The sequence below is a fragment of the Rhineura floridana genome, chromosome 12, assembly GCF_030035675.1.
Source record: "Rhineura floridana isolate rRhiFlo1 chromosome 12, rRhiFlo1.hap2, whole genome shotgun sequence".
NCBI lineage: Eukaryota > Metazoa > Chordata > Lepidosauria > Squamata > Rhineuridae > Rhineura > Rhineura floridana.
The window spans coordinates 42,572,171-42,587,340 of NC_084491.1; the positions used below are offsets into that span (position 1 = coordinate 42,572,171).

Below are 15,170 nucleotides of genomic sequence, written 5' to 3' on the forward strand. Positions count from 1 at the left end.
ACAACAACTTCCATTTGCAATAAATCAACGAGGCTAACTTTTATTTCCACAGCCTTCCTTTGGTGGGCAAACTGTTTCTAAATAACATGTCTTTCCTTTTTGCTTTATGTTCCTTTTTAACAGTGTTACGGATGCCATCACTTGTTCGATTTCTATAAAAAAAGGCTTCTCTTGTCTCAGTATCTATGTATTTATTTTTGGTTTCCTTTCCTGACTTGGTATTAATTAATATGCAAAGCCACAGCTCTGCCTAACCAACCAAACCTCTTCACTGTAGCAACTCAGTGCTTTCTCTTGTGATAATAATCTTTTGTTTGCAGGCTGGTGGTGTTTGTTTTTTCCGTCTCCCCCAGTGTTTCAGTAGAGTGGCTAATTTAATTTTGTTTAGACTTTAATTTAATCTATGAATGTTGTTGATTCTTTTTGCCCATTGTTTACATCCGTTTTTTAATTTTTTTGTATTTTTCATGTGACCTCCACTTTCCTTTCAACCAAATCATGTGCGTGCGTATCATGTGACTTTGTCATGTGGCTTGCATGGTGCTGATGATGTCGTCCACGCTGGTGAACAGAAGGTAAACATTAAAACAACAAAACACAGCCTTGTTCTGATTGGTTGACAAGTTCTGCACAGGACAAAATATATAATCAAAAATACACACATTTTCCGCTCAGGAATCTCTAAATTTCCATCACTTAAAAATTTCCTTCTATAACCTTTTATTATTTTTACAGCTTTGTTCAACACCTTCTATCTGCATGCAAAACCAACTAAAGTCCATCATGCCATCCCTTTACTGAGCTGGCAAGATAGCACAGCACTCAGAAAGCTGGGCTAAATCGTTTGCTTCCATTGATGCAAAGGGCCTCTTTTGCATGTGACATGTGTAGGTGTGATTGCTATGATTGTTTTCCCTGTAAACTGAAACAGAACATAGAAATGTTTGGAAAGCAGGTGCTATACAGGCATTCTCATGGGATAGCAAGGATGAGCCACAGGTCCTGAGTGCATGCTTAGGTTCAAATCCAAGTTGCATTTTGTATTAATCAATCTTGGGATGGCCATTGAATTTAGCTGTTAGGAGCAGAGCAGAAATTTTGGATTCTCACCTGAATCTTTCCTTTTTTTATTGAGGGACCAAGGGGCATAGTTCTGATGTAGTTAGGATTGCTTAACAATGCCCTTTCGCTGATCTGCCCCATCACATACACCTTCCTCTCTTCTTGTGTACGAGGCCTTGGGCATTGCATTTATACGATGAAAATCCTTCAGTCAAGGCAATTCAGTGTTCCACCGAGTAGCACTAGGTGTTCAAAACAGCAGCCCAGTGTCAAGTTTACCTCCTTCCCCCTATAATGCTGCTTAAACAGACTTAGCTCTTGCCATTTCCCCACAGCAGCTGGGAGTCAGAGGAACGCGAAAAGTGTTGATGTCACCATGGCAAAGGCAAGTGTGCCAACATATTACAGAGGGAGGGGAGATACACAGGGCTGAGCAGTCCTGTGTTATGTAAGCTCCATCTCTAGATCACATTACTTGATTAGTACACACACACACACACACAAAAGCAATGATAAGGATAAAGCTTCAGTGTGTGGTCTCTTGTGGATGCTGTTCTATCAGTACAATATCTTTTGCAAACCAGGAAGAGGCTTTTATACCAATATTGAAGCCTTATACCCATTGCAACTACAGCTGATGGTTTTCTCCAAAATCTGGAAGCAAACGATTTGACTCTTGCAACATAAGGAAATTGGTTTACTTTCTAGTTTTAGAGCTGATGGCAGCAACGAAAGAATGGATTTCCTAGAGCAACTCTTGCAGTCTCACTTTAACCCTCCATGTGCACCACCCACGGAGAGGGGGACAACCCCTGCATTTTTGCTTCCTGGAAGATAGCTTGGCAAACTCATCAAAGGGTTAAGCATTTCCCCTTGCTTGATTCTCACATCTTGGATTCTTTCTGCCCTTTATCAAGGGAAGCATTCAGGCAGGGGTTTGCCAGGAAGACTAACCCCAGTAACCAGATGTTGCTGCATGCTTGGAGACGAGCCACTGGCCCTCCTCTCTTTCCTCCCACACATGTTTGGGCGACATCCACACAGAACTAACATCTAGCCATCTTGATTTTGCACGACCTTTCATATTTTTTCTCTTCACCAGTCTCATTGCTTTGTGAATTCACTTTAACCCACACCCCCTTCTTCGCTTTGTTTTTCTCTCTTTCCCCCTCATGTATCAATCCACTTGCAATGGGCACCAGTAATGGCTTGAAACTGCGGCAAATGTTTTATCACAGCTTTACACCCGTTTTACACAGTGGCCAATGGAGACAGTTGGAGAGGTAGATGCAGGAGGTGAGGAGGGTTGGGAAAGAAAAATGACAATCGTGTTCAGTGGAGATGTCCAGGGCTGTATGTTCTCAGGGCACGCAATTTTCCAAAGGTTTCCCTGACTTGGCCCCAATTTGGCTGCTCTTCAATGGGTGGGTGTGTATTTAGTGCACCCTTCCCCATCCTGATGTCCTCCAGGTGTTACGGGGTCCAGCTCCCATCACCCTTAGCCATTGGCCATCCTGGCTAGGGTTGATGAAGGTTGTAGTCCAAATAATCTTGAGGCCACTAGGCTGGGCAAGGCCGATTTATTGGAGGGCTCTTCCTTCCATGGTTGCTGAACTGAAGAAGAGAAGGTCAAGGGGGAGACATGAAGGACTATCATGCAGAAAGTGGAACAGGTTTCTTCTCTTGCTCCAGAGAGCAGGACTAGAAACAGTGGGTAGAAATTACCAGGAAGCAGATTTCGGCAATACCGTAGAAGAAACTTCCTAACGGTAAGAGCTATTTGACAATGGAAGAAATGGCTTTGGGCAACGTGCTTGAATATATTTAAGCAGAGAATGGACAGCCAACTCTCAAGGATAGCTGCATCCTACCTTAAGGTTAGAGGCGAGAAGACCTCCAAAGTCTAAAACTTTATTATTATTTTTAACCCCACCTTTCCCTCCGTGATCTTAGGGTGATGTACATGGTCCATTCTCCCCTCTCTCTTTGTGTGTGTTTTAATTTATTTGTTTTCATAACAACCCTGTGAATTAGACTGGGCTGAGAAATAGTGATTAGCCCCAAGGGGGCACTTGAACCCAGATCTCCCTCAATTAAGTCCAAAACCCTAATCACCGCACGACGTGGTTTCCCCAAGTCCTTGCTCTTGAAAATTCTGTTCCCTTCCCCCTCAGTCTTGCAGTACATCTTTCAAATTCTAAAACCAGTAGCCATCTCTGCTGGTTTTGAGATGGAAACGTCTGTAGACGGAGGGAGTCTGGATCAGTGGTTTCTCATTTTATACAGCTGCAGCCGTACAGGTACAAATTGTCTTCTATCTGGTTTCAGATAAAAGCAAATGATTAAAAACCTGTCCTAATGTGCCTAGCTGACTGTGTGCCATTGCACATCACTTACAAGGAAGCCTTTTGATTTCAGGCCTGGAAAGTTGCTTATTTTATTTATAAGGAAATTTGCTTATTTTTGTCATCTTAAAGCATAAGAGATCTTATAGGCATGTGCTTATTTATTTATAAGATTATCTGCATGCCACTTTTCAGTCCCCAAAAAGAGTCCCCAAAGCAGCTTCCAGGAAGAACAACTGAAATGCAATATGACCAATTTTAAATAGAATGAAAACAAGGGCTGAATAAAAAAACCACAGCTTAATCCATAGTGGAGACAAAAGTTTCAAACCTAAAAGCTAAGTGGTAAAAAATAAAAATATCTTGACAGATTGCCTAAAGCTGGAGAAGAAGGAGGCCAACCAAATCTCTTGGGGAATGGAGTTTTCCAGCCTGACTGGAACCATGAAGAGAAGCACTCCAGACTAACATTTTATTACAGGGCTCATTTGTGTACCTATAAACAGAACCAACAGAAATAACTATATTTTAGCTAGATTTTATTATCATTGTTTTTAGATTTTTAATGTCTAATGTATTTGTACGTCTATTTTGTACATCGCCCAAAGTGCCTGGATAACCAGCCAGATGGACGACTAATAAATTCAATAAAATAAATAAATAAATAAATAACTCTTAAGGCCCTGTGTAAATGGGGTACCCTTCACTCTCCCAGCTGCCATCTTGCCTTCCCAGCTCCTTTTCCCTCTCTGTTTCATGTGCATGTGCATGATGTTTTGTATACACTTTTTAATAACATTTCTTTTTCTCTTCAGCTATTTACACGTGAGAGTTATGTTAAGATTATCAGTTGGTCTGGACAGAACATCTGTACTAAGGCGGAGCCAAACTTTTGAACTATTGAAAACTTGGGGGGGGGGCGATGAGGGGGAATCTTGGCCCAGCCCCTGTACTAACGTACTAAAGATATGAACTGTTCTTTCTTTGTTTTTGTGGAAGCATCATTGTACTAATCTGCATGAGTGTTTATGACTAGATAATTATTTTTCTTTTTACAGCTTGAAGTGGTGTGGTTAAGCCAACATTTCTGGCCAAATTGTGTACTTTGAGTTAAAAACATCAAGCATGTCAGAGACATTCAGTAATAATACCTATGCATTTTCATTTACCCCTGCTTTGAAATGAATGCATTTCATTTTTTATACTATTTGCTTACAAGCACTAGCTTAATCAAGAGGATGTTCCAGCTGATAACTGCAAAGTCCCAACAGAATTTGGTAAAAAATGGACATGCATATATGGCGAACATAACACATATTCTTCACAATGTAACATGAAATTGTATGATCTCACTTTATTATTTACTCAGAAGTAAGTTCCATTGAGTTCACTTAAACTGTAGGACACGGATGGGGTAGCATTGCCCCCCAGATGTTGTTGGACTCCAGCTCCCATCAGCCCCAGCCAATATGGCCATCAGACAGGGACGATGGGAGTTGCTGTCCAGAAGCATCGCAACTACAAGGAGGGCAGCAACAAAGAGGGTCATGCCAGGGTTAGGGGTGTGGCTGGAGAAGGGAGGAAGTCCAAGCCGGAGAGCAGAGACCATCAACTCCTGATAGAACCAGCAGTAGCCTGAGAGATCTGTTGGGGCAGCCCATTCCCCATCTTTCCTGGGGGCTACCCTAGACCTGTGTGTCGTCGTAAGGCAGGAGCGAGGAAGCCCCGGCCCAGGGAGTTTGTGCCATCAGTCAGCCTGACAGGACTCTGCTGTTGTTTATTTTATGTCTGTGTATGTTGAAACAGTAAGCTGCCTTGGGTTTCTTGGCAGAAAGGCAGTGTGTAAATGCAATAAATAGAGAATAAAAATAAACCTGGAGAGCTTCTGCATCCCCAACCCTGCTTTGGATTGCAGCTATGTTTGTGGGGTGGCCCTTTTTGCATGTTAGTTGAATACATGGGTGTGAAGGGCAGGGGTGTGACCAAAGGGACATGCCAGGGTTGGGGGGTGGGGGAGGTGGCTAGCTGCTGTGACCCCACTCATTCATTCAGTTAATGTGTGAGTGCTCTTGTCTGAAGATAATTAATATAAGCACCTATTCTAGATTTCAGTGGGTCTACTACTCTAAGTTAGAGCCAGTGTGGTGTAGTGGTTAGAGTGTTGGACTACGACCTGGGAGACCAGGGTTTGAATCCCCACACAGCCATGAAGCTCACTGGTAACCTTGGGCCAGTCACTGCCTCTCAGTCTCAGAGGAAGGCAATAGTAAACCCCCTCTGAATACCGCTTACCATGAAAACCCTATTCATAGGGTCGCCATAAGTCAGGATCAACTTGAAGGCAGTCCATTTCCATTTCACTACTCTGCTCTAAGCAAAACTGAGTCTTGGTCCAAACCTACACACTAAGCCCTGAGCATTAGGCTTCATGTTTTTAACCCCAATTGCACAATTTTAGCCTGCTGTTGTTTTTGAAACACAAGTCTATGCAGATCGAGAGAAACCTACATTCTGCATTATGATTTTTCATTATGATTATTTGAGTGATGCAGTTTGGAGGCACATGATCTCCCTGGGGAAGGGCCATGGCTTAGTGGCAGTGCATGTGCCTTGCACATAGAGAAGGTTCTAGGTTCAACCCCTGGCATCTCCAGCTTAAGAAAAAATCAGATTCCTAGATGGACTAATGGTCTGGCTGTAAGGCAGTTTCACATGCTAATGAACCTAGAAGAGGTATACAGCTTTTCTGGAATTAAAACAACACCCTCAAATGATATTTCATAGCCATGAGGGTGTGTCTAGGCTTTCAAGAGCACTTTAATAATAAAATTGCTCAGAATCATGGGGTTTTGCAATGAATTTGTTGCAGGGAAATGTCACCACAAGGTGAGTTACATAGATGCTTGCTCTGACAAATGCGATGCTGTGTGGTAAAAAAGGGTGGGAAAGAAGCAAACATGCTCGAGCTCTTTTCAGGTTTTGTAGCAGAAATCTCACAAAGATGTGCTACTATTGGTGATGGAGAGCAAAGCGCTCCAGACCCAGTCAGCACTGGTGAGCATCATTTGGAGACAATAGCAACACACTAGTGATGCAAATGTTGCCTAACTTCAAAGGCAGTGGGCAGGCAGTGCTACTAGCTTACATCTGTTCCTAGGTGTTTCCACAACAGCTGTTGAGGGTCAGCTGTTTTTAGAACCGGTTAGGCACTGGTGACCCAGGCAAGCATTTTCCCAGCTCCACAACCAGAAATTCCTCAAACCAGAAATTTTGGCCGTTTAGGGGACAGGGGAGTTGTAATCTGCTGTGGGGAAAGGTAATTATTTCATTATCATCTCACTGCTTTGAGGACACCCATGAGAAGTAACCTGGTACACTCCCCCCCCCTCCTGTCAGAACTCATTTGTTCCCATTTAATTTGCTCTGCAGTGTAACTTTGCCTCCAAGCTCTGTAACTTCTGGATCGCTTTATGCTGAAATGGGGTTTGCAAAACCTACAGCCTGCAGCAGCAGCAGCGGCAACCAAAAGAGTGTGCAGCCTGTTTGATTATGGAATCGGTGGACAGTAAGCTGTTGTTAGGTAGTCAGAGCACTCTCTTCCCTTTGCCCCTGCACTGAGAGAGTGTCAAAATCAGTTAACTTCTTGGTAGATAGAAAATAATTTTCTGAGGCACAAATCTAAGGACATTTCACGGTCCAGAGAACCCCAGTTCCTGAAAAACAGATTTCAGGAAAACGACAGCTTCACCTGATGATGGTTAGGGTGCTAACCATATAATGTGTATCATTACACCTCAGTGCTGTTCATTTAACTCTCACACTTTGAGGAAGATTAGGCATGTAGTCAGGCACTGCTGGAAACAGGTTATTGGGTTAGTTGAAACCTTTCTGTAAAATCCAGCAAGGCTCTCCTTGTGCAACAGGAAGGGGCTAGATGAGGCATTTTATTGATAAAAGTAGCCCATTCTCATAAAAAAAAAACAAGGCCGAAATATCGATGGGGTGGCACAAAAGGTTTCCAGAGAAGTTTAATTACTGTATTACAAAGGCATTTTTGGGGGGCTGGGGGTGCCCAAGCAGTGCTGGACCATAGGGTGCTGTGGAATGAGAACCAGAGATTAGGAACCAGAAACGGAAACTTGTCCAAGCACAGTTCCAATCTGGCCAAGAAACCCACCCCCCTTCCAGGTGAGGGAGATCCAAGGGCAGGCCTGGACAGGTGGAGTCACTTCAGGTCCTGCGGCCAATTCTCTGCCCGGGTATGTCTGCCCTGCTGTCCTTGTGATGCAGCGCATGGTGAACCTGTGGTTCTAGCCCTGGTAGCTCCTGAAACATAATTGCTGGACTTCAGAAGTCTTCCAGATTACCACTGCCTTGGAATCCTTCAGCAGCCTTCATATAACATGGTCCAGGGTCTGCCCTGCTTGTTTTTCTGTGGTTTCATTAGTAATTGTTGTTGCTGCTGCTGCTGATGATAACAATAATAATAGTACTATGCAAAGCATTAGCAAGCAACGTGTACAGACCTTAAGCTAGTGGCTACCACTACATGTTGTGGCAATGAGTGCCATAAGTGGGCAGGATGTTTTGGCAAGCTTTCTCTCTTGTCAGCATGGCCTGTGCAAAACCCAAAGGGCACAATCCACCTAGAAATGCTCCTGCACAGCTTCCATTGAGATGACGGGTTGCCCAGTAATTTGTTCCCAAATCCTTGCATCCTGAACTCTGGGTTGGCAACATCTGTGCTGAAAAAGCCTAGCCTATGAATTTCCAAGTGACCCAGTATGAATTACTCTTAGGGTATGAATAATAGAAGGAACCAGGGAAAATGCAGCGCATAGTAAAAGAAATGTTCATTTATTTTGACAGCAGTAATTTATTTCCCATTATTCCTGATAAGACATCCTAATGCAGTGGGAAATATATACATGGAGCCCTTTGCTAAAAGCACCAGAGCTTTAATCATACAAGACCTCACTGCCACTTCTACTTGTCAATCATTATTGGAATGAAGGAGGGGAAAGAACAGGGTGTTTTTACAAATGCATGCACCCCACGGGATGAATTAGGACACTTGCTAATCAAGTTGTTCTTGCTAGGTTATGATCCAGAATACATTCATGTCAGAGGAAATTATCCTTTTTTACTCTGAAGGTTTCAGCTGTCTCTGTTGAGTCAGGACTGATTTGGGTGTTTGGTTCACTTTTTTTACATATTGCTAGTGGGAAACCCAAAATGACAAAAGTGGTTTTTTTTAAAAAAAAAAATCATAATGGTGCAGTTATACCTAACAAAGGTGCATCTCCTCTCTGCTGTAGATAATCCCAAGACATTTTTGCAATTATAAAACAACGGCATTCGTGCTCCGTAAACAAATAGCATCAGGGCTGCTGTGAAATAGAATTGTCAGAGTTCCATGTCTGTGAAAGCACAAGAATTGTCTTGCTGGATCAGACCACACATCTTTCACCAGCCAGATCTTTGTCCCCAGTACATGGGGTTTCTAATCTGATAGTCATCCATAGGCCCTCTCCTTTTAAAGAAGAGCTGTGTTAGTGACCATCACAGCATCTTACGTCAGCGAGTAATTCTTCCATGCACTGACCCTTTCATTCCGCATACTGACCATTTCATTGGTTGAGTGCTGAGGGAGAGAAGAACATTTATTGCGCTATTTTTCCTTTCATTGAGAATTCAGGCAACGTTTGAGCTGCTCTGTATTTCTGGTGGTTCTGCAGTGTACCAAAGTAAAGTACTTTTTAAATTGTCTGCAAGTTCCAGAATTTTCCTTCTCTACCAACAGCAAGTCTGCCTCTGAAGAAGAAATTTCTCCATCCAAGGAGCACAATATTTTCTGGATTGCACTTGAGCAAAACTTCAGCTGTAGGGTTGTTCTAAGGACATCAGGCACACCCCTTCTTGCCCACCCAGTAGAATCTTCTGCTGAGGACCGCTCTCACTGAATTGGACCAAGATGTTTCTTTTATCTGAAAATACCACTGTCCGTTGAAGAGTAAGCCTAGGTTTCTGTACCATGACCCTTTCTTACTGTTACTATTTTAAGAAAAATCTTGATCTTCTGAGGTATGCTCTTTAAATCATAGAATAGTAGAGTTGGAAGGGGCCTATAAGGCCATCGAGTCCAACCCCCTACTCAATGCAGGAATCCAACTTGAAGCATACCCAACAGGTGGCTGTCCAGCTGTCTTTGGAATGCCTCCAGTGTTGGAGAGCCCACCACCTCCGTAGGTCACTGGTTCCATTGGCATATTGCTATAACAGGAAGTTTTTTCTCATGTTCAGCCGAAATCTGGCTTTCTGTAACTTGAGGCCGTTATTCCGTGTCCTGCACTCTGGGATGATTGAGAAGAGACCCTGGCCCTCCTCTGTGTGACAACCTTTCAAGTACTTGAAGAGGCTGAACATGCCCTTTCCTTTCAGTCTCTCCTCATAAGACTTTGTTTCCAGCCCCTTGATCATCCTCTGAACCTGTTCTAGTTTGTCTGCATCCTTCTTAAAGTGTGGTATCCAGAACTGAGGCCTAACCAGAGCCTAATAGACACGCAGTTTAGAAGCTATGCCTCTGTTAATGCAGCTTAAAATAGCATTTACCTTTTTTGCAGCCACATTGCACTGTTGGCTCATATTCAGCTTCTGATCAACAACAATCCCAAGATCCTTCTTGCATGTAATATTGCTAAGCCAAGTATCCTCCGTCTTATAACTGTGCAGTTGGTTTCTTTTTCCTAGGTGTAGAACTTTGCATTTATCCCTGCTAAATTCTTTGTTTTCAGTCCAATGCTCTAGCCTATCAAGTTCCCTTTGAATTTTGTTTCTGTCTCCCAGGATACTAGCTATTCCTCCCAATTTTGTATAATCTGCAAATTTGATAGGCATTCCCTGGACTTCCTCATCCAAGTCATGAATAAAAATGTTAAAGAGCACTGGGCCCAGGATTTAACCTTGTGGTACCCCACTTGTTACCTCCCCCCAGTTTGAGAAGTAACCATTGATAAGCTTGGCCAACTGTGGATTTTTTATTGCCATACTGAACAGGCACATTGTTCATCAATTTGTCAAAGCTTTCAAAGACTAACGTTAGTGGCGAATGTGTCTGTCGACAGCTGTTGGACCTAACTGCAACTTGTGACACTGACTTTGACAAGAGAATCTTGGAACTGACAGTAGGGCATTGGCAATTGTGGTCAGATGTTTGGCAAGATGTCCTGCAGTTGACAGAAGCCAAAAGACATGATCCGCCATAGATGCTTTTCCATGTAAGCCATGTAAATGAACTTCAAAGCAGCTTGGCTTTACATCTTGGTACCAGTTTGTTAATTAGTCTCTGGATCCTAATATAGAGAGAGTCCCTGTATGAATACATAGTTTCCAACAAAGATGCTTGAGGGCAAATAACCGGACCAAAGAATCCTGTAAAGAATAAATCCAGTGTGAAGAATGAATTGTTCATCACCTCCTGGAAAGCAGATCAATAACCACTACCCAAGGAAAACTGTACATTCTCTCATCCTTCAGTTACTGTCATTGCCTCACTCATAGGCTGTCAGGTGGCCAAATTCCATGTCAGAGTAGTTTGCCTTCAGAAAAAGGGGAAGCACAAATCAATTCCCACAGAAAAGGTGGAATGTGGAGGACTTTCTGTCCAGTATTGATTTGACAGATAGGCACACACCCATGGCGGTGTCAGGTTGACAAGTGGCAAGAATGGCAGCCAGGTGAAAATGAGGGACCAGGAGCACTGGAAGTAACCAAGGGTGGATGATGTGCATGTTGTTTTCTCAGGCCTGTTGTCTATTAACAAAAACATTGATTTGTTGGTGCTGTAGCAGCACTGCTCCTCAATATGGATATTTGAATTATGCTAGAAGGGCAAGGGTATTTTAAAGGCAAGAGATTATTATATTAAGGCAAAGTTTGCCTATTTGTTGGCTTCCTTCTGCTGCTTTGCATCTGTTTACCTGCCCTTTGGGACAAAACATGCAAATATTGGCATCATTTTTGTTTGGTGCAAGGAGAGAAATCACCATAGATCCCACGTTGCAGGGTTGGGCCAAGTGGCTCTTCAAGAGCCCAGGCCATCTGCTTATTTGTTTTCTTCGTGGGCAGTAGAGTTGCATGATCCACCACAAAATCTAGATAGGGTTAGGGCCCCTCAGGAAATTCTTAGGCTTGAATAAAAACTCAGTTGCATCAGAACTTCCAAGTATGCTTTCAGTTTAACTTTTTAGTGGCATCTCTAGAAAAGAGGGCTCAAAAGTATCCTTTATTCTTTCACATGATCATATCCATGATGCAAGGCAAATGTTTTGGGTGCTCTTTCCTTTGGGATTATACCATGCTTCGGCACCTGTTGTGAGGCTCAGAAAGTCCCCTTTCTCTTTTGATTATGTAGGTAAAACATTCTTCCCTTTGAAAAGCTGCCTTGTAAGATACTCACAAAAGATGGCTATCTGGCCTTTCCCTTGCAAGCCTCTCAGGAAGGAGAATCCATCTCCACATGTACACTCTGTTAGAGAATTGCTTTCACAATCAAGAAATTTCTTGCGGTGTTGAACTGAAATGGCCCTCTTTAACTATTCATAAATTGAGTCTATCTTCTGATAACTTACTATGTCTTGCCTTCTTATAATAGCATGAGAACAACTCGGCTAGATCAGACTAAAGAGCCAAATACTCCGACATCCTGCTTCCCACAATGGCCAACCAAATGCCCCAGTGGGAAGTGAGGGCTTTTGTCTGTCTGGATTCTACTGCTGGTCAGTTTCATTGGATGACTCCTGGTTCTGCAGCCAGGGTGGTACCCTTGGCGCTCCTTTCTGACATTTTCCTAAAGATACGGAGTTGTCAGACTGTCTTCATCTTAATGTACTCTTCTTACACCTTTGTGTAATCAAACTTAGAGGAGGTCCAAGACTAGTTAATTATTTTTTGGTTTTGGAGATAAGTCAATATTGTAAAGCTACAAGAAGACATGTTCAAGTGTGTGTGTGTGTGTGTGTGTGTGTGAGAGAGAGAGAGAGAGAGAGAGAGAGAGAGAGAGCACAGCTGTTAAGTACATGGCAGATAAGTAGCTTCCATGAATTATTCATAGGCTGTGGTCTTGGTTGAGTCAGATACCGCTGTTCCTTTTTGTTAATTCTAATGAGTAAGTAGTTACAAGCAGGTAGCAGTCCAGGAGAGTGAGTCAAGGAGAGAGAGTTTGCAGTGGGGTGGGGAAGAAATTCTGTTTGGTTGGCATTTAAAGGCACTTTATTCACTCTTCCCAAAACAATAGGAAAAGCAAAATGCAGCCGTCTTTTGAAATTCACACTTCTGCAGTTCTCTAGCCAAGAAATGTGTACACAAATGCATATACTAGGGTAAAATGCGCATAAAAATCCACATATTAGTGAAAATAACATTATAAAGTGCATTATACTAAATTTCTTTGCAGAATATGTACGTTAGGCAAAATTGCATACAAATGTGTATCTTAAGAGAAATTCTACTAAAATGCTGGATTTTCATGAGGACTTAAAAAAAAAAAATCTCAAAGTGATGTGGTAATATGGAGAACTGAACTGAACATCAGAAAAATGAGAAATCAAACTTGATAGATTGGCCCATCTCTAGTTTGCAGTGACAAACATCATCCTAGTCAAGGATGTGTGAAATCTAGAGTTCAAGTTAGGATTTTTGTATGTTACTTTGAGTGTTTATAAAAGCTGGGAAAGTGATGCATGGGTAGTATAAATGAATAAACAATGACAGCAGGAGTCAAGGCTGTTTAGATAGTGAGGTAGCTAAACTGAAAATCTGGGATGATTGGGTAATCTCACCCCCGCCTCCCAAAAAAATTGCCAACTGGAGTGCTAAGTGATCTGCCCAGCATGACAGGAAGATAAGAAAGATAGTAATGCAGCTACATAGCTGCTTGTGACTGTCTACAAACAGATCCAAAGAAACAGGGATATTGCCCCATAGGTTTCCATGTAGAATCAATATAGAATCCTCTTTGGATCCTGTTTGTGCATAACAAACTCAATATCTAGACTTCATTGTAAACACCAAGCCAGGGGTTTTAAGCAAGGTAGTGCTTAGAGGTTTGGGATTCTGAAAGCCCTTCCAGGAGGAAACAAGAAATATATGCCATACAACTACCACCTTTTCAAATGTCATGCTTGTAGGATTTCAACTTATGCCTTCGTTAGTTTGTTGAGTCAATTACGTTTCCTTAGGTGGTTGTTAAACATGAATCGTACCATTTTTGCAGGCGAACCCAGCGCTCCAAAGCTGGAAGGCCACATGGGAGAAGATGGCAACTCTATTAAAGTGAACCTCATCAAGCAAGATGATGGCGGCTCCCCCATTCGGCACTATCTCATCAAATACAAAGTTGTAAGTAACAGACAGACAGCCGGTCTAGCCCCACTTAGCCTTTTCTGGCTTGTTTCTTGGGCTATCAACTGATTAAAAATGTTTTTCCTTTTCTGTATGATTTTAGTCAATCTGCTAGTTAAATTTGTATACATTTGCATATCATTCTGAAACACCATTGTTTTTAGACAAGAAGAAGAAATTCTCATGCTGACAGGAGAGCGCTTACTTAGTGCTGCATTGGATACAAGCCAGTATATCTATTTATAAATCTTGCTGCCCAGCTAATCCAGGGCACATCTGTAGGCAATTAAACGTTTTTTAAATGATTATGCTAGTGTCTAACCAGAGGTAGCCAACATGATGCCCTCCTGATGTTGTGGACTGTAACTCCCATCAGCCCCACCAAACATGACCAATAATCTGGAGTGAGGGGAGTTGCGGTCCAGATCATCCGGAGGGCACCACGTTGGCTACCTCTAACAGCTTGGTTCCAGTTTACTTGGAAGGATCACCTTACCCACGTGTCTACTTGACTGCTTTGGTCTGTGGCACCTGCACTTCTACAAGGGTCGTATAATGTTCACTCCAGTTCTGTGAGGAGTCAGTCTTTCCATGCAGCAAAACCTCTGCTTTGGAATTCCTTGCCTATTAACATTGCTGCCCTGGGCTCCTCCTCAAAGGAAAGGCGGGATAGACATTTAATAAGCAACAACATCTTTAGGAAGGCACCTTCACTGTATGTGTTACGATGCCTGCTAAAAACTAAACACTAAACTGAAAAATGAAGCCTACCCACACGTATAATGTAGTTGTGTATACCTGTTTTTAAATTTTTGCTAATTGCAGCTGTGTATTTGGTGCTGGGGACTCAAGTGGGGAGAGTTACTGTTGCATCCTTGTCCTGCTTTTGGGCTTCCCAGAAGGGGCACCTGGTTGGCCACTGTGAGAACAGGATGCTGGACTAGATGGGCCACTGGCCTGATCCAGCAGGCTCTTCTTGTGTTAACTTTAAGAATGAGGGGAAACGTTGTTTAAAAAGACAGTGCTTTCCTAGTAAGTCCCCTGCAAGATTTTCTTTCCCATCTTCCCCCAATTTTTTTCATACTTTTCTATCCTCCCCTCCCCCCAATTTATTTTCTGTAGAAACATCTCCAAGGAAGTTTCATCTCAGCCCTATTTTTAACACCTTTCAAACATGTTAGTTCTACATTCACTCCAGGAGTGACGTACTTCATTCCTGGAACTGTGTGCTGTTCCACTATGCTTAGCTTGTTGTGAAGATGTTGTGTCTCCCTTTGCACTGAGTAAAAGAGAATGGGACAGGAAGCAGGAAACAGTAGATCGAAGCAGCAGCAATTGGAACCATGAATGGTTATTTATTTA

At 42.6% G+C, this 15,170-nt stretch overlaps 1 protein-coding gene across 3 annotated transcripts in view; it reads left to right on the forward strand.

Annotated features, from left to right (window-relative positions):
- The window catches only part of NCAM1 (neural cell adhesion molecule 1), a 223,497-nt gene that overhangs the window by 185,019 nt on the left and 23,308 nt on the right, over nucleotides 1–15,170 (forward strand). For all 3 annotated transcript variants that reach the window (XM_061592241.1, XM_061592243.1, XM_061592242.1), the window contains exon 14: nucleotides 13,681–13,805. In XM_061592241.1, coding sequence (XP_061448225.1) covers nucleotides 13,681–13,805 — 125 coding nt within the window. The remainder of the gene's footprint in view (nucleotides 1–13,680; nucleotides 13,806–15,170) is intronic.